This window comes from Stomoxys calcitrans, chromosome 1 (assembly GCF_963082655.1).
Source record: "Stomoxys calcitrans chromosome 1, idStoCalc2.1, whole genome shotgun sequence".
In the NCBI taxonomy this organism is placed as follows: domain Eukaryota; kingdom Metazoa; phylum Arthropoda; class Insecta; order Diptera; family Muscidae; genus Stomoxys; species Stomoxys calcitrans.
Window position 1 is genome coordinate 169,111,974 of NC_081552.1, and position 24,763 is coordinate 169,136,736.

The window sequence follows — 24,763 nt, forward strand, 5'->3', positions numbered from 1 at the left end:
TGTAATTTGCTAAGTCTTGATAGAATTTAAATAACAGCAGCAATATAACTACTACTTTTTAACATATGCTTTTGAACAAATTTCGCAAATTTGTTTATTAATATATAACAAATGCCTCAATTGTTGTTTCGAAGTTCAAAAATTTTGAATTGATTTATCCAAACGTTCAAAATTTTTAATTTAATATCAGCAGACAATGTTTGCTGATATCAGCAGACTATTTTTTCTAGGTGTATGGAAAATTTTAAGGCCCTTGGTGGTCCGGGCTCTTTGACAGGCCTCTCGGCATTTGAAAACTTGTTTGGGCCGCCAAATCTTCATTTATGGTTCGATTTTCATAAATTATTATTATTTTTCATTATTACCAAAAAAATTTTTTATTTTCTAAGCCAATATGCTTTATAGCAAAAAAAAATAATTTTCTTAATATTTTATGACTATTTAGCGAAGAAAAGCGGAATTTAAAGACTTTGACTTAAAACCACACCTGCTTTCAAAAGTAGTAGGCATACTTAGCACAGTTATTGGAACTCAAACAAAAACCTCATGCAAAATTTCAGCCAAATCGGATGAGAATTGCGCGCTCTATTGGCTCAAGAAGTCAAAATCCAAGATCAGTTTATATGGCAGCTATACCAGATTATAAACCAATTTGAATCATACTTAACACAGTTGTTGGAAGTGATACCAAAACACGGCATGCAAAATTTCAGTCAAATCGGATAATAATTGCGCCGTCTAGAGGCTCAAGAAGTCAAGACCCAAGATCGGTTTATATGGCAGCTATATCAAAACCTGGACCGATGTGAATCATACTTATCGCAGCTATTAGAAGTGATACCAAAACACCACGTGCAAAATTTCAGTCAAATCGATAGAGAATTGCGCCCTCTAGATGCTCAAGAAATCAAGACCCAAGATCGGTTTACGTGGCAGCTATATGAAAATATGGACCGATTTGGTCTATTTACAATCCCAACTGACCTACACTAATTAAAAGTATTTGTGCAAAATTTCAAGCGCCTAGCTTTACTCCTTCGAAAGTTAGCGTGCTTTCGACAGACGGACGGACGGACATGGCTAGATCGACTTAAAATGACAGGACGATCAATAATATATATATACTTTATGAGGTCTCAGACGCATGTTTCGAGTTGTTACAAACAGAATGACGAAATTAGTATACCCCAATCCTATGGTGGAGGGTATAAAATAATATTATATTAAGTCAAAGGTCGTCGTTAACTTATTTTTTTAGTATAGAAACCCTCAATTGCAAAAAGGCTCTAAATTGGGTTCCAGAAATCTCACTCCTAAGAAAAACTTTTGTTTGATTGTTTATTCTATAAAAAATTGCCGTCTTTTGACAAGCCAGATAGTGTTCGGTTCGGTCTGTAACCTGATATAAACCAATCTCCCGATTTGACTTCTTGAGCCCCTGGAAGCCTCAAATTTTGTCCGATTTAGCAGACATTTTCCAGATTGTGTTCTGTTACCACTTTCAACAACTGTGCCAAGTACGGTTAAAATCGGTCTATAACCTGCTATAGCTCCCACATAAACCGATCTCCCGATTTGACATCTTTAGCCACTGGATGCCACAATTTTTGTCCTATTTCGCAAAAATTTTGAACATAGTGTTCTGGTTTGGTTTCTTGAGCCTCAAGAGGGCCCAATTTTTATCCGATTTGGCTGAAATGTTGCATGAAATGATTTGTTTTGACTTCCAACAACTATTCCAAACATGGTCTAAATCGGTTCATAATCTGATACAGCTCCCATAAAAACCGATCTCCCGAGTATACTTCTTGAGCATCGAGAGAGCACGATTCTTATCCGATATGGCAAACATGTTGCACAATAAATTCAATATAAGTGCCAAATATGGTCTGAATCGGTCCATAACCTGATATATCACCCAAATAAACCGATTTTACTTCTTGAGACCATATAGGGCGCAATTCTTATCCATTTCGGCTGAATTTTTGACTTTTCCTATGACCTCCAACATTCATGCCAAGTATGGCCTGAATCGGTCCATGGTAAACTCGGAAGGTAAAAATTTTACCTTTTAAATGCTTTTTTTAAGCCATTTACGTGAAAAACGGCAATTATTTATTTCATATGTTTTTAGCTGATAATTTTTTTATACCCTTCACCACCACTGTGGTACAGGGCATTATAAGTATACTGATCGACTCAGAATCACATTCTGATTCGATTTATCCATGTCCGTCTGTGAGTTCATGTATTCTTGTAATCAAAGTGCAGATCGAATTTTTTGTCCAATCATCACGACATTTTGCACATATCACTTTTTTGGCTCAAGGACGAACGCTATTGATTTTGGTATCGGTTCAGATTTAGATATATTTGTATTTCCTTCTATTTCCTTTAATTTGAATTTGGATTTAAAAGATAAAAGGAATATTTAAGCATAATAATGCTCAATTACCCATAAATATAGACCAGTTGAGACCCTGAATATTAAGAACGAAAGGTAGTATTTGGGTAAGAAAAATTATTTATGTCAAAAAACACTTACATTAAATTATTTATTTTTTTTTTTTTTTTTTTTGAGTGTAGCCAATCATTGTAGAGGTGCATTCGATAGTTTCGATATATTTCTTCCTAACTCTCGATAGTTTCGAAAAATTTGAAAAATAATTATAAATTATGAATATTTTAAAAGGCGTAAAAAATGCCTAAATTCCACCGGACCGAACTTTGGATGTCCACTTCATACTTAAATACCTGTACCAGCATTCGATCAAGGTTATATTAAAACTCCTTACAAATCTTTGGTCTGAGAACTTCAGACATAAGATTATCACCCAAAATTGGATTTTCCTGCACCTAAGACCACGATCCAGAACATTTCAAAAATTTTAATTTTGTAGATAGTATCATTAGTGTTCAAAACCATCGATATTGACGCAAAAAATAAACTATCGATACTTTTTTGGCACGCAAAAACATAAAACGTTTGCAATATCTTTGCGTTAAGCAAAAATGTTTTATTGGGGAAGACTATTTTTATAGTAACTGTACAACATTGCCCTGCACCGTTGAACGTTAGGCGTGACTTCGCCACACTTCGGTTGTAGTAAAACTTTTATGAACTTCATCTGTGGTAAAGGATGACCCTTTTACCCAAATATTCAAAACTTCTTCTGAGTCAAAAATGCTTTGCTTACAGCAAAAGACAATTTGTCACATGAAAAGATAATTCTTTATACATTGTGTCTCTTCCATTTGGCAGAAATTGTAGGTAAAAAAGAGTAATTTTGGATTTTTATACCCACCACCATGGAATGGGGGTATACTCATCTGGTCATTCCGTTTGTAACACCTCGTATTCGTATGAGACCCCATAAAGTATATATATTATTGATCGTCTCGACGATCTAAGTCGATCTAGCAATGTCCGTCCGTCTGTCGAAATCACGATAGAGGTCGAACGCGTAAAGTTAGCCGCTTTAAATATTGCACAGATGCTTAATATTGACATTCATCCAGCGTGTTATATGTGCGATCGATCCGTGGAGCGAATATAGATTCGGATCATTACCTTGTTGCAGCAAAGGTTCGCACCAGTTTTAACATGGCGAGGAAAGTACGATCTGACACTGCACGGAAGCTGGACATTGAAAAGGTGCAAACACAACAAATGGCAGCAGCATACTCCACTCGACTGACCCAACTGCTTGATGAAAGCACTCCTTGTTCCGATGATATAATGGCGAAGTGGCAAACTATTGCCCACTCCATGGAAAATGCCGCGAAATTCGTACTTGGGTACCGGAAGCCTCCTCCAAGAAACCCATGGTACGACCAAGAGTGTCGAGATGCTACTGAAGCCAAGAATGCGGCATATAGAGCAACCCTGCAATCAGTAGCAACGCCAGATGAAGGAGAGGTATCGGGCGAAAAGGAGAGAGGAGAAACGTCTATTCCGCAGGAGGAAAAAGGAAATGGAAAGACGTGAGTGTGAGCGAATTGAGATGTACAGTAGTCAGAATGAAGTCCGGAAATTCTACCAAAGAATTAAACATCAAACCGATGGCTTTGGTGCTGGCACATCCTCCTGCAGAGACAAAGAAGGAAATCTGGTAACTGACACAGATAACATGCTGAGGATATGGAAAGAACATTTTACCCAACTGCTAGTGTCCGACGTTGGCGGCGAAGAGGATACCGCAGAACCAATCCCTGATGATGGTATAGAATGTTTACCACCTAGTCAAAATGAGGTCCAAGTAGCAGTAACCCGACAAAAGAACAAGGCAGCAGGAGCCGACGGGTTAACCGCTGAACTATTTAAGAACGGAGGCGACACGCTGATAAGACGTATGCATCAGCTTACTTGCGCAATCTGACTAGAAGAACGCATTCGCGATGATTGGAACCTCAGCATACTATGTCCCGTACACAATAAAGGAGACAAGACAGAATGTGCCAACTACAGAGGAATAAGTCTCCTCTTCGCATACAAGGTACTCTCGGTCGTACTGTGTGAAAGATTAAAACTTAAAGTCAATGAGATAATTGGGCCCTATCAATGCGGCTTTAGACCTGGTAAATCCACCCTAGACCAGATATTCACACTGCGCCAAATCCTGGAAAAGACCCGAGAAGGACAAATCAACACCTACCATCTCTTTGTTGACGACAAAGCCGCCTACGATACTCCTTAGTAAGGAAAGAAGTAAGAATAGGAAAGAATCTCTCTGAACAATTTAATACCAAACGAGGTTTCACACAAGGAGACAGCCTATCGTGTGATCTCTTTAATATCATACTGGAGAAAATTGTAAGAGATGCAGATGTGATATGGCACACTAATCAGAAGAGAACACATGCTACTCGCCTATGCCGACGACATCGATATAAGGGTCGGTCACCGCAAATAGTAACTGGAGCCTTTGAAAGAATCGAAAGAGAGTCAGTGAAAATGGGTCTGGCTGTAAATGGAGATAAGACGAAATGGATGGTTTCAGCTCCCAAAAAGCCTTGCACAACCGAGCAGATCAAGAAAATGGAGAAAGTTAGAAACCACAACATTGAGACAGTCAGTAACTTTATCTACCTCGGCACCGCCGTAACCGAAACGAATGACACCAGTTTTGAGATTAAGCGAAGAATAATACTGCCAATAGATGCTACTTCGAACTAAGTAAGCAGTTTAGAAACAAGGCCACCTCTCGACAGACGAAGATTACACTATACAAGACACTGATACTACCCGTGTTGTTATATGGTTCTGAAGCATGGGTATTTGTGAAAGCAGATGAGGCAGTGCTTGGAGTATTTGAGAGAAAGATTCTTCGTAAAATATATGGACCAGTTTGCGTTATTGGAGAATATAGGCGACGTATGACCCACGAGCTGTATGACGACGATAGCATAGTTACACGCATCAAAATACAACGGCTGCGTTGGCTAGGCCATGTTGTCAGAATGGATGAAGAAGCTCCAGCAAAGAAGTCTTTTGAAGGCAAACACGTTGGTACACGCAAACCGGGAAGACCAAAAGCCCGATAGAAAGATCAAGTTGTGGGAGACACCTCGAAACTTGGTGTCAGAGATTTTAGAATGAGCGCAGAAGATCGAGGCGCTTGGAACGCTATTCTACGTTCGGCTAGTGGAACAAATATTCTGTCATAGCCAATTAAAGTAAAGTAAGTAAAGCTTAATGTTGATGTAGGTCGTTGGGGATTCCAAATGGGTCATATCGGTTCAGATTTAGATGTAGCTCCCATATAAACCGATCTCCCGATTATAATTCCGCAATTTTTGTCCGATTTGGCTGAAATGTTGCACGTATTGTTCTTCTATGATTTTCAACCACTGTGCTAATTACGTCCAAATCGGTCTATAACCTGATACAGCTCCCATATCAACCGATCTCCCGATTTGACTTCTTGAGCCCTCACTAGCAGCAATTTTTGTCTGATTTGGCTGAAATTGGGCATGTAGTGTTTTGTTACAAACTGATATAGCTTCCATATAAACCGATCTCCCGACTTGACTTCTTGAGCCCTTGGAAGCCACAATTTTTGTCCGATTTGGCTGAAATTGAGCTTGTAGTGTTTCGCTGTGACTTTCAATAACTGTGCCAAGTACGGGCCGAATCGATCAATAATCTGATATAGCTCCCATATAAACCGATCTCCCGATTTGACTTCTTGAGTCGATACAAGCCGCAATTTTTGTCCGATTTGGATGAAATTGAGCGTGTAGTATTTCGCTATGACGTCCAACAACTGTGTCAAGTACGGTTTAAATCGGTCTATAACCTGATATAGCTCCCATATAAATCGATCTCCTAATTTGACTTTTTGAGCCCCTGGAAGCCGCAATTTTTATCCGATTTGGCTAAATTTTGACGTGTAGTGTTTTGCTATGACTTTCAACAATTGTGCCAAGTACGGGCCAAATCGGTCAGCAAGGACTCAACATTAGAGAGGACCCGCTTGTCATTGAGCTTAAACTTTTATCGGACTGCACTCCTTCATATGAAAGAAGTATCCCCTGTTCCGTAATGGAATGTTCATGGGAAATTTAGTAGTTGGGGAATAGGTTATTGCCTACTCATTTAATACTTATCCGGTCTTAGTGATTGTCAATCAGTAGTTCGAATACATTATAAACTTTCGGTTAGTCATACAACCTTGTAATTAATATTAAAGTTTATGTATTTTTGGATATTTTGTTTTTATTTTAGTAGTTAAAATAAAAAATTCACTATCTTACAACTACTTCGCATATACACATGTCCTTATGAGCTATTATTTACAGGCGATGTTATTTTTCCTATATGGCACTTTCTAGTATCCCATGTAAATTTACTTTTTCTTGGCGAAATCAACTTGGGTGTATGGATGAGATTCGATGTAGGCCAAAGCTTTAAGGATATGTTCTGGGATAGGTGGTGGGGTGGGCAAGTGATCGCCTTGGGGTTGATAGCCATTTTCATCGGCAGTATAAGTCAAATCGATGGGTTGGCCTTCGGGTGAAGTATAGCTATAGGAGCCCTTGGCATTGGAACCTCCAACTCCTGATTCCTCAAAATCAATACCGTTCGAGGAGGAATATTCAAAATTATAACTGCCATCGGCATTCACGATATTGACATATTTTAAAGTTTCGGCAGACTGGTCATCACCTCCCGCACAGTGAGCGACAGCTACAAGGGCAGACAGTACAACGACCTGCAAAGCATGTATTTAAGCAGGATTTTTAATGTTTTTGAAAATTTAGTAAAAAAAAAAATTAAATAAACTTACAAATTTGAACATTTTGGTTAATGTGTGTTGTTTACTTTCGCTCTTACGACTTAGGCTTCAAGTTTCGATGTATCACTGCTACTAAGCGGTCACTAATTTATACCCCTTGTTTTATCGCAAAAAATTTACATTTTCTTTTTTTTTTTTTGTTTCTACTTCTTATGCCTAATCTGGCATTGTACTTGGATTTGGCAGTTTTTTTTTGCATTTTTTCATATTCTATGCAAGCGTTAGTTTTGTTTTTGCAAATATTTTACTATGTCATTTTTTGAATTTTTACATAAACATGAAGTGAATCATTGAAATTATTTAGATTTCTCGAAATATTTTTGTTTTGCCGCTACACGAAACTTGTGAAATTAAAAACGACTAAAAGAACTTTACCACAATAAAACAATGTTCCAAACTCCAGTAAAGCTGATATTAATATACCCTTCACCTTAGGATGGGGGGTATACTAATTTCGTCATTCGGTTTTTAACACCTCGAAATTTGCGTCTAAGAACCCATAAAGTACATATATATTCTTGATCGTCATGACATTTTAAGTCAATCTGGCAATGTCCTTCCGTCCGTTTGTCTAAAACACGCTATCATTCGAAGGAATAAAGCTAGACGCTTGAAATTTTGCACAAATATATCTTATTAGTGTAAATCGGTTATGATTGTAAATGGGCCAAATCGGTCCATGTTATGATATAGCTGCCATATAAGCCGGTATTGGATCTTGACTTCTTGAGCATCTAGAGGGTGCAATTCTTATCCGGTTTGGCTGAAATTTTAGACGTGGTGTTTTGGTACCACTTCCAACAACTGTGCTAAGTATGGTTCAAATCGATCAATAACCTAATATAGCTGCCGTATAAACCGATCATGGGTCCTGATTTCTTGAGCTTCTACAGGGCGCAATTCTTATCCGATTTTGCTGAAATTTTGTAAAACGGCTTCTCCCATGACCTTCTACATTCTTGTCCAATGTGGTCGTAATCAATCAATCAATCAATCCAATGACTACTACTATGGCCTTCCACTTTCAATTCACTTTTAGTCCGAATCGGACTATAGCTTGATATATTTCCAATGGCATAACAATTCTTATCCATTATTCTTTGTTTGCCTAAAAAGAGATACCCCGAATAGATATCGACAAATGCGATCCATGGTGGAGGGTATATAAGATTCGGCCCGGCCGAACTTACAACGCTCTTAATTTTTACACATACATCAGATATGATGTATGAGCTGTCACTTTCTGTATTAGAGCGCGTTCTAATTGGCATGTATTCTCGTGTGTGTTGTACCTTTTTTATAGACATGTGTCTTCATGTATGTTTGACGAAAAAAAACGATTTATTCAATAATCCATTGGTCATATTAAATTTTTCGTTGTATCACACGATGTATACAACTTTCAGAGTTGCTATGTTTGAAATGAAACATATGACATGTCTGATAGTGTAATAGCAGCGTAAGCATGCAACCGACGATATGTGTTATAGTTGCACAATCTGATATGCAAGTGAATCCGACGAATAAGAATAAGTAAAAAGACATTAAGTCCGGGCTGATTCAGACCAGACCTCAAAGAAATCGGAACCGAAAGTGAAACTTGTTCTTCTTGCCACCCGGAACACATAGCAGATGTTCTAATGTTTCTTCGACATCCTCACAGCTTTTCCAGAAATTGTTACTTGGAAACTTTAGTCTAGTCTTTCAAGACCATCAGCCATACATTTCCCTGGAATATCTCTGTAGGCCAGCACCTAGAACAAGTTGAGATCTGAATTCCGAAATAACTTCTCCATAGATTCAGTGGCGACTTGCGTGTCTTAAAATATATTTATTTCAAGCGTCGTTAATACATTATACAAGGAACACTGAAAAAAATCGCTAAAAATTTCAATTAAAAATTTAAAATTGTATAGTTTACCAATAAGGTAAGGATGATCGAGAGATCGGTTTACATGGAAGCTATATCAGGTTATAGACTGATTTGGACCGAATTTGGCACAGTTGTGGGAAGTCTTAACAGAACACCGCATGCAAAATTTCAGCCAAATAGGACAAAAATTGACGCTTGTAAGGACCCTAAAAGTCAAAACGGAAGATCGGTTTATATGGGAGCTATATCAGGTTATACATCAAAACGCACCGTACTTGACAGAGTTGTTAGAAAACTTAACAGAACACAACATTGCTGCTTGTTAGGGCTCAAGAAGACAAATCGGGAGATCGGTTTATATGGGAGCTATATCAGGTTATAGACCGACCCGGATCGTACTACTACACTACATGCACAATTTCAGCCAAATCGGACAAAAATTGCGGCTTCCAGGGGCTCAAGAAGTCAAATCGGGAGATCCGTTCGTATGGGAACTATATCTAACTCTGAACCGATATTGCTCATTTACAAATATCTGTGCAAAATTTCAAGCGGCTAGCTTTAAGCGTTCGACCGCTATCGTGATTTCGACAGACGAACGGACGGACATGGCTAGATCGACTCAGAACGTCGAGACGATCAAGAATATATATACTGTATGGAGTCTTAGATGAATATTTCGAGGTGTTACAAACGGAATGACTAGATTAGTATACCCCCATCCTATGTATTTTTGAGCCTATCATAAATCTAAATTGCAAAATTGTTAATCAATAATACAAACTTCTTTGTAGGATCGATTTCAACAAAATTTTTTTAATTGAATTTACAAATTTCTTAATTGAACTTATTTAGTTTTTATGTCCTCCACCATAGGATGGGGGTATACTGATTTCGTCATTCTGTCATGACATGACATTTTAAGTCGATCTAGCCATGTCCATCGGTCCGTCCTTCCGTCCGTCCGTCTGTCTGTCGCAACACGCTTACTTTCGAAGGAGTAAATCTAGTCGCTTGAAGGTTTTTACAAATTATTCTTGTGTAGGTCGGTTGGGATTGTAAATGTCATATCGATCCATGTTTTTATAAAGCTGCCGTATAAACCGATCTTGGATCTTGAGCCACAAGAGGGCGCAATTCTGCGCGAGGTGTTTTGTTATGATTTCCATCAGCTGTGCTATGTATGGTTTAAATCGGTCCATAACCTGATATTGCTGTCATTTAAACCGATCTGGGGTCTTGACTTTTTGAGCCTTATTTTTTCTAATATCCCCTTCATAATTAAGCAGCAATAATTTTCAGCAAACAATAGACGTTTCAGCAGTAAGCCTGCTACTCTGAAATTGCAGTAGTACTGCTGTAATAGAAGGACTGCTACAATAGCAGCAAAATGCCATATTGACCGATCTCTCGATTTAATATTTTGAGGTCATAAAAGGCGCATTTATTGTCCGATGCTGTTGAAATTTGGAACAAAAAGTTAAATTAAGCCCCTCCACATATTTCTGCAATATGGTATAGATCGATCAAGATTTGCATATAGCTGCCATATAGACCGATCTCTCGATTTGTAGTCTTGGCCCCATAAAAGGCGCATTTTTAATCCCATTTCACTGAAATATGCAGACTGACTTATGTTATGCTTTTGATATCCGTGTCGTATATAGTTCAGATCGGTTTATTTTTAGATATAACTACTTAAAATACCAATATTTTTGTTATATATAATTGAACAATGACTTTTACTTACGGAACATACATTGATATAGCTGCTATGGGGCATAAGGTATGATTTTTGCACCGGATTTTGACGAAAGGTGGTTTACCTATATACCCGAGGTGGTGGGTATCCAAAGTTCGGCCCGGCCGAACTTAACGCCTTTTAACTTGTTCTTCTTCAGCATTTTAGCAGTGTTATGCTCTTCGAGAGATCTGATTCTTTTTCCAGCTTTTGTAGAAGTGCTTGGAATGTCAATTCTATTCCCTCCACCATAGTGCGCTTTCGCCCAATTGCGCTGCCAGTACATACTCCTCTGTCTCCTTCGTCGTGGCCCGGATCGCTTTCTCGGTCTGCTTGTGACCTTAGCAAAGCCATCGCTCAATTCTGCCGCCATCCCGCTCCCTCATCCCTCTATTTGTCTGCGATGACTGTTTCATTGACACTTCCGCTGCATGAGTCTGAGTCGGAAACACCACCTTTACTTAAAGACTGTGCACGAACCGTGCACCCCTCTGGTTTATACGTCTTTTTGTCATTTATTAGTCGCACGACTAGTTGTGAGCTTGAAGCGTTACTCTCGACTACGGGTGCAAAGTCACCCACACCTTTAGGAGGTGAGGACAACATGCAACGGTCTGACGCCACCACAGCAACTGTTGCGACCATTTTGAGCCTACTCCAAAAAGGCTTTAACATTTTTTCGTAATAGGTAGTACCTATTTCGAGATACGTCCGCTCCACTTAGCGGTACGTCAGTGTAGGGTTGTTGGAATTTTCAATGGACCAGAATGGTTCACATTCTGATATAGCTGTGTTATAAACCGATATCGGATCTTGACTTCTTTAGGCTTTTGGACGGCGCAATTCTTATCCGATTTGGTTACATTTTACGTGAGGTGTTTTGTTATGGCTTCCAACAACTGTGCGAATTATGGTCCAAATCGGTTCATAACCTGATATAACTCCCACATAAACAGCTCTCCCGATCTTACTTCTTGAGCCACTATTTGCCTAGAATTTTGCACAATGACTTCCACTTTGGCCTCCAACAGCCAAACCAAGTATGGCCCCAGTACGTTCATAACTTGGTATAGCTCCAAAAGCATAGCAATTTCTATCCATTATCTTTTGTTTACCTATTAAGAGAAATCGGAAAAAAAAGAACTTGCGATCCATGGTAGAGGGTATTTAAGATTCGGCCAAGCTGAACTTAGAACACTTCTTTAATATGAATACAATTAATTCTTCCAAAGTTTTAATTGGTTCTGGTTTTTTATTTGTACTCATATTTTCTACATGGAAATATATTGTTATAACAAATAATTTTCTAACTTAAAATTACTTAACAAACATGGTTTACTAACTAGTTTTTATATACAGGATACATTTACTATTTGGCACTTTGCTTTATCGTTCTGAAGCTACTCATTTTCTCTTAGCCAAATTTACTTGGGGGAAGGGATGAGATTCAATGTAGGCCAAAGCTTTAAGGATATATGCTGGGATTGGTGGTGGCGTGGGCAAATGATCGCCTTGAGGTTGGTAACCATTTTCATCGGCAGTATAAGTCAAATCGATGGGTTGGCCTTCGGGCGAAGTGTAGCTGTAGGAGCCCTTGGCATAGGAGGCTCCAACACCCGACTCACCAAAATCAATGCCATTTGAGGAGGAATATTCGAAATTGTAACTGCCATCGCTGTTCACAACATTGACATATTTTAAAGTTTCAGCAGACTGATCATCGCCACCAGCACAAAGGGCCACAGTAATGAGGGCGGACAAAACAATAACCTAAAATAAGAAATCGAAAGGATTAAATTTTTATATTTTCAATAAAAAAAAAATACAAAACTTACGAATTTGAACATTTTTGATTTTTTTGGGTTTGATTAATTCTTTTCCGTTATGGATTTGGTTTCACGTTCCAATGTGTCAACTCTACTGAATGGTCATTAATTTATACTCGTGTTTTTATCTTTAAGAATTTACATTTTCTTCTTATTAGTTTTTTCTTCTGCTTCCATATCGGCTGCTTCTGACCCCAACTAGTATTCTACTTGAATTTAGCAGTGATCTTGGTGACTTCTTCTTTATCTCTCTAATCCAATCTTTTGAATTTGTTTATGCATTCATCATATAAACATATTTTACGATTATTGTTTTTTGAACTTTAGCATGAACTCTGCTGGGTTATTTCGATTTTTCATCTTTGACAGCAGCAACATTGGCTTAGTTCATATTTTATGTAAATAAGGCTTTATTTATTGCTAAACAAAAGTTTCTACTGTGCTTATGCCTAATAACACCACTAACCCAATTTGTGCGAATATATAGATCCAGATATAGAGCGCAAATCAAACGCAAAGATACATAAACCCACTATCCAAAATCGTGACACTAGCCAAGAGGATCGTGAGGAATTTCAATAACTTTATTTCAATCTTCTTTCATTAAACAATTGTAGACATTCTGCAAATCTCTATTTCATACACTTTTCAATATGGTCCACAAATTTTAGAAAATATATCACAACCTAGTTTTAGCATCGTCGAATTTAATGTGATTTATAATAGGAAGATAGCAAATAAATCAATCGGATTCAAAACATCTCTTCCTATTCTAAAATCGAGGGACCTTGAATCGATTAAGAGCAAGCTTAATCATCTTGCATTTTGTGGAACAAACTCATTTCATTTCTATGCAAGGCCAAAGGAAGGAACGAGTTAAATGTGCTTAGTTTGGCCATGGATAAAAAATCTACCTTCTGGCGGCTCCAGAAGTACAATCGGGAGTTCGGTTTATATGGAAGCTATATCAGGTAAAGAACCGATTATGACCATACTTGACATGGATATAGGAGAAGTGATTGTGCAAAATTTCAGCTAAATCAGACAAGAATTGCGTCACCAAGAGGTTTAGGGAATATAATCTGGATACAGGTTTATATGGGGGCCATATTCCCTCCGCCCTTATCAAAATTTTTAGAAACTCCAGATCTCGGAGAAAGGTGGTGCGATTTAAGCGAAATTTTGTGTGCTCTCTTATAGTAACGAAAAATATATAGACCGGTCACGACAATATGGGATTCAAATGAATGGTATTTAAGATTATAAAACGAATCTGATATCCAATTGTCAGACCAAGTGTTTGGGAACCACCTACCCCTAAATCGGACATCTTTATCGACAATGGCAATATGAGACTCAAATGAAAGGTATTTGCGAGTAGAATACGAATCTGATATGGAAATGTGGGAGCAAGTTTCTGGGGATCCACCCCTTCCCCAAACAAGACTTATTTACTAATCATGGCAATATGGGGATGAATACGAATCTGATATCCAAATAGGGAACCAAGTGTTAGAGGGGGCCACCCCTCCCCAAAAAAAAAGCAGGGGGCCACCCCTCCCCAAAGAGTAAAGCTCGAATCTGATATCAATATTCGGGAAAAAATGTCTAAGGGGCCATTTCAGCCCCATAACACCCCTAAGAAAAAGGTATCTTTTTTTATTTTATTTATTTATTTATGGATTTATTATCTACACAACAAGATAATAATCTTATAATTAGAGTGTAGATTTATTGTTATATAATACATCCGACTAAAGTAGTTTCTTAATAAATAAACTAGGTTACAATAAATAAAAAGTGGAACAAAACAGTGTTTACATATAAAAATTGTTTAAAAAAAACAGCCGTATGTAATTGGGAATTTAACAAAAAACACAAATAAAAAATATTCACAAAAACAAAATAATTTAAAAAAATTTTAAAGCAAAATTTAAAGAAATTAAATATCAGTTAACTGTGAGAAAAATTGAATAAGCCGTTTTTTAAATGTAATCGTGTTGCTGATGAATTGAATATCATGTGGTAGATTATTCCAAAGACGTATGTTGTTAATATAAAACTGTCGTTCAGACATAAGACTTCGTCTTCTAAAAGGTATTAATTTTCTTCCTCTATCAGATTCGGCCAACCTCAGTCTCTCAAACAAATATCTGGGATTCTTTTCCACAATAATCTTATATAAAAATATTAATCATCTGGCATTTAGAAGATTGTTGAAACTAAGTCCAATTAGAGAATTTACATATTGTGAAACATGCTGAATCCTTTTTAAACCATACACATAACGGACTATGCTGTTAAAAGCTACATTAAATTTTCGGAGGCTCGAAGAATCACAATTCGAAAAAAGTTCACAACCCTATATCAAACCTGGAACTAGGAATTTTTTCGCCAGAAGAATTCGGATATTTATGGGTGTAAAAGAGTGTGTGATCCATAAAGCACGAAGTTTTGCATAAGTCTGCCCGGCTACAATGTTAGCATGATCGGACCAACTCAAAGAACTGTCAAAAACCACTCCTAAATTCTTCGCACTAGATACAATATCAATCTTCTGACCATTAACGTAAATGTCCGGTTGTCGCATGTTGAAATTCTTGTTTTTGTGAACAACCAAACATTTAGACTTACTTGGATTTAACAACAAACCAATTGCAGTCGCCCAGTCATAAACGCGATGTAGGTCCGCGTTAAGTTTACTTATGCAGTCGTCTACATTGTCCACAAAGCCGCTTTGAAAAATCTGCACGTCATCAGTATACATCATAATCTGACCATGTGCTGGTTGACGAGACAAGTCGTTCGCATATAATGAAAAAAGAAGTGGACCTATAATAGAGCCTTGGGGAACCCCCTTAGGTATGAACAAGGGGTTAGATAATATATTCCCTGCGCATACAGACTGCCGTCTATCCCTCAGATATGACATAATCAGACTCGTTGCCGTTGATGTGAAGTTTAAAAAATTCCGTAGTTTCATGCACAAATTCAGGTGATCAACCGTGTCGAAAGCTTTGGAGTGATCCAAAAGAACCAGAAAGCCAATTTTGTTCTCATCAATGTCATTTCTGATCGATTCAGCCACTTCAACCAATGCAGTAATGCAACTATGATCAGAACGGAAGCCGGGCTGTCTTTCTGACAACAGGGACTCTTGGTGAAGATATATCGACATCTGTTCATGAAGAATTTTCTCGAAAACCTTAGAGAGATAGCATAAAATTGATATCGGTCGATAATCAACATTGGATTTGGGAATGGGGATAATCTTTGCACGCTTCCAAGTAATAGGATACATACTGGAGCTCAAAATTGAATTAAACAGGTACGTAAAGTACGGTAGGAGATATAAAGGTAACATTCGTACAAATCTCGAATCAACTCCGTCCAAGCTAATTGCATTTGACTTTACACGGACAAAACTCTCATAAACTTTCTCATGGCTAACACATCTAAACTCAAAAGGACTACGGGCATCAAAAACGAAAGCCGGCCCATCATCATCACTGTAAAATTGCGTGTCCGTTTGTATATCGGGTATGCTTACGAAAGTCCTGTTGAGTTCATGTAGATCCCCATTGTATCGAGTGTTTGACTTGGGTTTACCCACTCCGATGTCATGTATCACCTCCCACTTACTCTTCGAGCCCACTCCGCAATCATATGTTGAAGAATAATACTCCATTTTAGCCGAAAGCCGTCTGCTGATCGACAGTTAAAGCACGAAAAGTGTAAATATGTCATCCCAGTTCACCTGGTAAACCATACCAACTAAATGTTGATAATTCAAATTACCGTAATCACGGTAAGATATGTCCTCCTCTTCCTCCCGCAAATGAAAATCGTAGGCGAGATAAATTAGATCATGCTGACCATTTCAATATGGGGCTCAAAAAAGAAGTTCATGTATCTGATATATATTTTCAAGGCCAAGTCACTGAGTGGCCGCCCCATTCCCCAAAACACCCTCCAAACTGGACATCTTTGTCGACTATGGAATTATGTGGCTCAAATAAAAGGCATTTGGGGGTAGACCACGAAACAGATATCAACATTCGGGACCAACTGTCTAGAGGACATCCCACCCCCATAACAACCCTCAAATAGGACGTATTAGCTCAACATGACAATTTGGGTTTTAAAGAGAGTGGAGTTGGATATTAACAGTTTTTAGGGTCCATACCACAAACCAGACATTTTTGATGACTTTTGCAATAAGAGGTTTAAATGAAAGGTATTTGAGATTAGAAATAGAATTTTATATCCAATTTAGAGGCCATTGGCAATATGGGGTTCAAATAAATGACATTTGAGAGTAAAGCACGGAGCTGCTAGATTTTCAGAGCTAAGTGTCTGGGGGACCACCCCACTCACCAAAACACCCCTAAATCGGACATATTTACCGACCCTATCGATGTGGGTCTCAAATTAAAAGTATTGTGGAGTAGAACACAAAATTAATACACACTTTCGGGACCAATTGTCTAGAGCTCTACCCCTTCCCCAAAAAAACACCCCACAAATCGGAATGTGGGGCTCAAATAAAGGTATTTGGGAGAAGAATACGAATCTGATATCCAAATGTGGGACCATGTATTTGGGGCACCACCCCTTCCCAAAACACCCCTCAAGAGTACAAATTTACCGACCATGGCAATATGTGGCTCAAATGAAAGTTATTTGAGATAAGAAAACGAATTTGATAACCGATTTTGGGGCCAAGTGTTTGTGGGACGCCTCATCCCTCTCTTAAACCAATTTCAATATGGAGTTTAAATAAATGATATTTGAGAGTAGTGTCTGGGGGACCACCTCACCTCCGAAAACTCCCCTAAATCGGACATACATATTTACCCATCATTGCAATAAAGGGCCCATCTGAAAGGTATTTGGGAGTAGAGCACGAAATTCATACCCACTTTCGGAAGTCTACACCACCCTCTAAACCCACCAACCACCACCATGGGGGCCTTCCCACTCCCAAAATCCCTATGGGAATATCGGGTTCAAATGAAGTCTTTCAAGAATGGAGTAACATCCAAACTTAAATGACCCTAAATCCTCCGAACGAATTCCTAGACCAATAAGGATAATATGGGATTCAGTCAAGACATGTATACTGTTATACTGTTAGTCAAGCGATATACGTATATCGGGTAAAGAATTTGACAAATGCGATCCATGCTGGAGGGTATACAAGATTTGGCATGGCAGAACTCAGCACGCTTGTTCAAGCACCTAGACAGACGCACAGATGGACGGGCAGGGCTAAATCGACTTAGAATGTAAAGACGACCAAGAATATATAGACTTTGTTGGGTCTCATATCAACATTTCGATGTGTTTCAGGCTGAATGACAAAATTAATATATCCCCCAACCTGGAGGGTATAAAAAATCGGAAATCAAGCCTAATGTGAGTGTAGTGTATTCCGAATTAGTCATGTCCTTTGTAGTGGACATCGGTAGCTAACGGTTGTAAAATCTTAACTAGCATTTATACTGTTATGTACCAATTTAGACCAAACTTGGCATATATATTGAAAGCCATAACAGCAAAATTTCAGCCAAATCGGATAAAATTTGGGCCCTCGAGGGGCTTAAGACTTCAATTCGGTTGATCACTATGTATGAAACATATATATTGGGTTCAGTGTTGAAGTTTTTGGTAGGTTCCTACCAAAATTGGTAGGGTTTTTATTTCTTGGTAGGTTGGTAGGTAGACCTCAATTTTTGGTAGGTTTTTCTAACATAAAAACACCAAGTTAATTAATGAAAAAATCGATATGGATAACTCACTCGTTTGGAGCGCAGAATAAAATCATGGATGAGTCCGAGGGTCCAAATACTGTTACAAGGGGTCTTAATGCTTCAAATTTCAGGAAAAAGTGCGTAGGTTCTGATATTGACTATAACTGGTACGAGTTTTTAAGTATCTCTTCTACATTTCGTAAATTCTGGGTAAGGAATGTGACTTTTGTGCATTGAACGCCTTTAATGGAAAAACAGGACTATATGGCGGCTGCATACAAATATGGTCAAATCTGGTTCATTTTCAAAAATTGCTAATACTAGTTCAGCATTTGAATTATACTGAAACCCGTTTTTTTGTATCTTGGATCCAATATAGTAGCCATCCTAGTTACTGGCCGTAGCTCATAAATTGATAGACGTTTTTTGATTGACTCTAATACAATATTTTGCAAAAATATGCAAATTCTTGCAAAGTTTGAAGTTGTGGTAAAAGATTTTCCATTTTGCGGTAGAGCCAATATGCCATGGGTTTTATCAGCGAAACAGTCACATATTTTCCACCAGAAATCTTTTCCGTTGCTTTTTAGAAAAATAATAAGAATAATATTTTTTCTATATCTTTGGAGATATTGATTTCTTCAGCCGAAAAAGGTAGCGGTGCTTTAGTAGTTCATAATAGAACTGTGACGATGACATCATTTGTTGCTAATATTCTCTGGATCATTACTGTTCCGCCTTGTTGGCATTTCTTGTAGCATTGTAAAAGAGAAGTCTTCTTGAGCCATTTTAAATGTATCGCCCGCTAAGGTGCTTAGCTTGAAAAATCTGACTATGATCTTACGCTTTGTAACCAAGGCTTTTACTAAATCGTCGTTGTCGAATTTTAAACTATCTTGAACCACAAGATTCAATGTGTGAGCAAAGCATGGAAAATTTATAATTTTTAATACTTCGCAGGCTTTCAGCATTGAGTTGGCGTTATCCGTAACAATATGAACGGTTTTGTTGAGCACATTCCAATGGTTTATCTTTCAAAATCAGTGTTATCAGATTGGGGGAAATTTCCCCAAACAGGGGATTTATTTCGTATTTGGGGAAAATTGTTTCTCATCTGGGGACCGGTTTTTGTAGGGGAAAAAGTAAAAATAGCGGATTTTCTAGGGGAAATTCCAACAATATAGTTTCAAAAGGTTTCAAGGTTTTAGTTCATCGTACTAAATCGGGACATGTTTCCAGCAATTTAAGTTTGTCCTAGGTCGCGGCATCCAAAATCAAATCATTGAATTTTATTACCAAAATCAGTGTTCGGTTCGAAATGTGTTCATTCACCGTAACGTTGCGTCCAACAGCATCTTTGAAAAAATACGGTCCAATGATTCCACCAGCGTACAAACCACACCAAACAGTGCATTTTTCGGGATGCATGGGCAGTTCTTGAACGGCTTCTGGTTGCTCTTCACTCCAAAGGCGGCAATTTTGCTTATTTACGTAGCCATTCAACCAGAAATGAGCCTCATCGCTGAACAAAATTTGTCAAAATTTGTGAAAATTTGAACACATTTTGAACCGAACACTGATTTTGGTAATAAAATTCAATGATTTGCAAGCGTTGCTCGTTAGTAAGTCTATTCATGATGAAATGTCAAAGCATACTGAGCATCTTTCTCTTTGACACCATGTCTGAAATCCCACGTGATCTGTCAAATACTAATGCATGAAAATCCTAACCTCAAAAAAATCACCCTTTACTAAGACAATTTCTTATACCCACCACTATAGTCATTCCGTTGGTAGCACCTCAAAATTTTAATGTGCGACCCCTCCGTCCGTCTGTCGAAATCACGATAGTGGTCGAATGAAGCTATCTCTTTGAAATTTTGGGTAATTTGCAAATGGGCCATATCGGTTCAGATTTCGATAAATCTCCCATATAAAGTGGTCTTTCGACTTGACTAGCCCCTTAAAAACGTGCCAAGTATGGTCCAAAAAAGTTTATTATAACTCCCATATAAGCCGAATAAAACTATCTCCCGATTTGACATCTTGAGCCACTGTATTGTTATCAGCTTAAATTGAGCACATATTTTTTTATTACTTACAATGACAAAATTAAAATGCACCAATCCTTTGAAACTTAATTTTTTTTTATAAATAAAACCTTAATCAGCATATTTCTTCTTTAGAGGATTTTCTTAAGGGAAAAACATTTTAATTGGATATTATTTGAAGACAAATTGGAATCTGCCTTAAAAAAATCTGGCAACCGTGTTCAAAGTGTCTGCAACATTTTGAGCCGATTGATTAGTTGTATTCAATAGTCTTCTTGCTAATGACGCTGTTTTTAAATCATAATCATACACGAAATGCCATGTGATGATGGCAAAAAGCTATGGTTGGTTCCTGATGTCCACAAATCACAAGCGACGGATATATCAGAAATACCTTTTAGCATTATTGTTAATTTAGCCTAAGTTTCCTTGAACATATTAAACATCATCACATCTCTTTGGTGTGTTTTGCTTGGGATCCAATACCTGACAGTAGTTTACAAAACCTTCGTTTTCAACTATGTTGTAAGGCTGCACATCCTTGGCAATCATATCCGTCAAAGCCTTCTCAATGTTATTCTTTCGCTTTGAGTTTGTGTCATAGAAAACGGCTCTTTTAAAATAAGAAGCTACAGAATGCATCGACGATCTACAAATGCTGCTTGTCGGTGCGATGCGATGTTGTCAGTATCCGCCGAAATAGCTGGAATCTGGGACATGCATTTTCAAGCTAGAGTGGTATCTTTTCAAATGATCGTGCAAGTCTGAAGTATTTCCACTGTTTTTGTACTCCTTTCCGCCGATAATGCACTTTGCAATTTTTTCGTCATCTGACCTTTTAAAGTATTTCCATGTTTGTGAGATTTTACTTTTCTTTTTTTGTGTTCGACTCTCGGCCGCCAAATCTTTCTTAAATAACTATTCCATTGAAAAAATATATTTATGACAACAAGAATAAACTAAAAAGCAATGAATTGTAGCACTTGAGAAAATAATACCCAAATGCATCTCAGAAAAATTGGAAACAATTCTTAACTATGCAGCTTTCTTTTCGACCTCAAAATTGAATTTTTGACTTTTTACACAAAAAGTCAAGTCGACTTTGGGATCCCTAATTTATAGTAAACAAGGTCCCAATGTTTATATAGATTTCCTATAGATGAGTTTTCCCTCTCTGAAAAAATGGCAACCACGAACAACGATTTGAAATCTGACGTATTCTTTTGTTTCATTCTTAAAAGCCCCCAAGAGGGAAGGGAAGGAAAAGGAATTGGGGGAACATAAAAACTGTAAACACAAGTAAATGAACAAAAAAAGCAAACGAGAAAGTTAAAAAGTGTTTTGTAAAGCTAATTAAAAGTTTAAAGGCAAATAAATTATCCACAATCGATTGAAAACCAGCTTAATCATACCCAGTTGGATCATACCCAGTTTCTCTTGAAATTCCCTCTTCTCATAATTTTCTTTGTTTATTTCTAATCTTTGCACTTCTTAAAAGAGTCGATGGTTTATACGTACATATGTATATATCCATTTGCTGACTGTGGAAATAAGTTAGTGATATTATCTAATCCTACATTAAAAACTGGTGTTTCCATAGTATTGTCAACTAAATTTAAAAAAAAAAACACAATCATTACGTAGGTTAGGTAAGGTTAGTTCTTCATGCTTTATGCGCGACCTATTGACTGTCGATTCTGACTTTACGTTTTCATTATCATTCTTCTCTGACCTAGCACTTTTCTTTATTGATCAGTTTGAACTTAATTCGCAAGAGCGTATAAATCATGTCTTCTTCCAAATATTCTCTTTCGCGATCTGTAAATCAGATTTGCTAATTTGGTATAATCGGAATTTCATTGAAATGGCTGCCATAATTTTGTCATATAACAGCCGCACTAAATAACAAAAGTATTCATAAATGCATATAATTATGTAAATTGAAAATTTGACACAATCCAAGCCGGAGGACTAATAAGCCAAAACACGCACAAACTGCAAAAGAAGTAGATGTTAAGCAAAAGTAGCTTAACTCTCACAAAATTTGGGGTACACAACAAAACTTTTAAATTTGTAATATAATTTTATTTCCAAAATACTAAAAACAAGTAAAAAGGCGTTAAATTCGGCCAGGCGGAACTTTGGATACCCACCACCTCGGGTATATATGTAAACCATCTTTCGTCTAAATGCCCCATAGCAGCCATATCGAAATATGTTCCGATTTGGACCAAATACTAATTAGTAAAATATTGTTTTTTTTAGTAGCTATATCTAAAAATAAACTGGTCTGAACCATATACGACACGGATGTCGAAAAACCTAACACAAGTCACTGTGTCAAATTTCAGTGAAATCGGATTATAAATGCGCCGTTTATGGGGCCAAGACTTTAAATCGAGATATCGGTCTATATGGCAGCTATATCCAAATCTGGACTGATCTTGGCCAAATTGAAGAAGTATATCGAAGGGCCTAACACAACTCACTGTGTCAAATTTCAGCAAAATCGGATAATAAATGTGACTTTAAGACCCTAAATCGGCAGATCGGTCTACATGGCAGCTATATCCAAATCTGGATCGATCTCGGCCGAAATGATGAAGGATGTCGAAGGGCCTAACACAACTCACTGTCTCAAATTTCAGCAAAGTCGGATAACAAATGTGATTTTTATGGGACTAAGACCCCAAATCGGCGGATCAGTCTATATGGGGGCTATATCTAGATATAGTCCGATATAGCCCATCTTCGAACTTAACCTGCTTATGGACAAAAAAAGAATCTGTGCAAAGTTTCAGCTCAATATCTCTATTTTTAAAGACTGTAGCGTGATTTCAACAGACAGACGGACAGACGCACGGACATGGACAGATCGTCTTAGATTTTTACGCTGATCAAGAATATATATATACTTTATAGGGTCGGAAATGGATATTTCGATGTGTTGCAAACGGAATAACAATATGAATATGCCCCCATCCTTCGGTGGTGGGTATACAAATGATGCAATTGAAAAATTCCTAATTGTTTGTTACTTTTATCTGACATATTAGAGCACAAATAACTTTGAGCACGCTGTCGCACTGATTTAACGACTAATCCACTTAACGACTTTCTTTCAACCGTCTGCCAGCCGCCCAATTAGTCAGTCTGTTGGGATTGGAAATGGAGCAAATATAGAACGATTTTGATCTCTTGCGCCTACAGAGGCAATATAAAAATCTAAATTTGTATCCGATTTAGCTTCGCGGGCAATATTTCTGCTCCTTGTGCTTTTCGCAAAAAATGGAATACAACATTAGCATATTTTCTACGCATTCGACTAATGTTTCAATTTGTCCAATGAAACAATTTATTTGGATCAATTAAAAAATGTCATTAATTTTTTGCGATTGGATTATTTACAAAATTTCAAAAATGTTTAATCATTTATTTAATTAAATATGTAATTTTATTAATAGAAACAAAAACAATTAAAAACAAAAAAAAAATTTCGAAAATTTTAAATAATTTTTAAATTGAATATGCAACTATTTGAATAGATTTTTTTTCAATCACCTTTTTTAAGAACTGTGATTGAGATTATCATTTTTGTGATTGAAGAAGTTTCAATTAAAAAATTAATTGGATCAAATAATTTCGTGATTGAAACCGATTTGTTTTTGTATGTACATCAGCTGATATGTCCGGCAATGTGGATTCCATATTGTCTGGGCCGCTTGTTGATAGAAAGTAGAAGTATGCACCTAAGTCGTGAGTTGTGTTTAACGAGTGAGTCACATGATTCGTGAGTGAGATCCAAACCCAATCACATTATCGTGCGTGGTTGTGATTGAATTAAAATTATTCGTAAAGCTGCCATTAGACGATAAGACATATCATATGTTATTTCAAAAACAGCAACCCTGAAAGTTGTACACATCGTGTGATACGTACGAAAAATTTAAGATGAGAAATGGATTTTGAAAAAAATATGCAACCTCTTCGATTAAATAGAGTTTTTATTTCATCGAACATACATGTAGATACTTGTCTATAAAAAAAGTACAATAGATATAAGAATATACGTCAATGAGCGCTTTTTATTGGTATTCGACGTACATAAGACAAGTCTTATGAATACAGAAAGTGACAGCTCATATGACATGTTCTATCGTCTAATTTCTGCTTAAACTGAGTGAAACATGCTCACGACTCACGAGAAAATCACGGCTAAAG

At 37.3% G+C, this 24,763-nt stretch overlaps 2 protein-coding genes across 2 annotated transcripts in view; both read right to left on the minus strand.

Annotated features, from left to right (window-relative positions):
- The window catches only part of LOC106095913 (pupal cuticle protein Edg-78E-like), a 76,669-nt gene that overhangs the window by 19,450 nt on the left and 32,456 nt on the right, over window positions 1-24,763 (minus strand). The window lies entirely within an intron of this gene.
- On the minus strand, window positions 12,309-13,066 carry LOC106095931 (pupal cuticle protein Edg-78E). Its single transcript, XM_013263378.2, has 2 exons — window positions 12,748-13,066; window positions 12,309-12,682 (listed from the first exon to the last, which is right to left on the minus strand). The coding sequence occupies exons 1-2, from the start codon at window positions 12,757-12,759 to the stop codon at window positions 12,317-12,319; spliced, it is 378 nt and encodes a 125-aa protein (XP_013118832.1). The 5' UTR covers window positions 12,760-13,066; the 3' UTR covers window positions 12,309-12,316.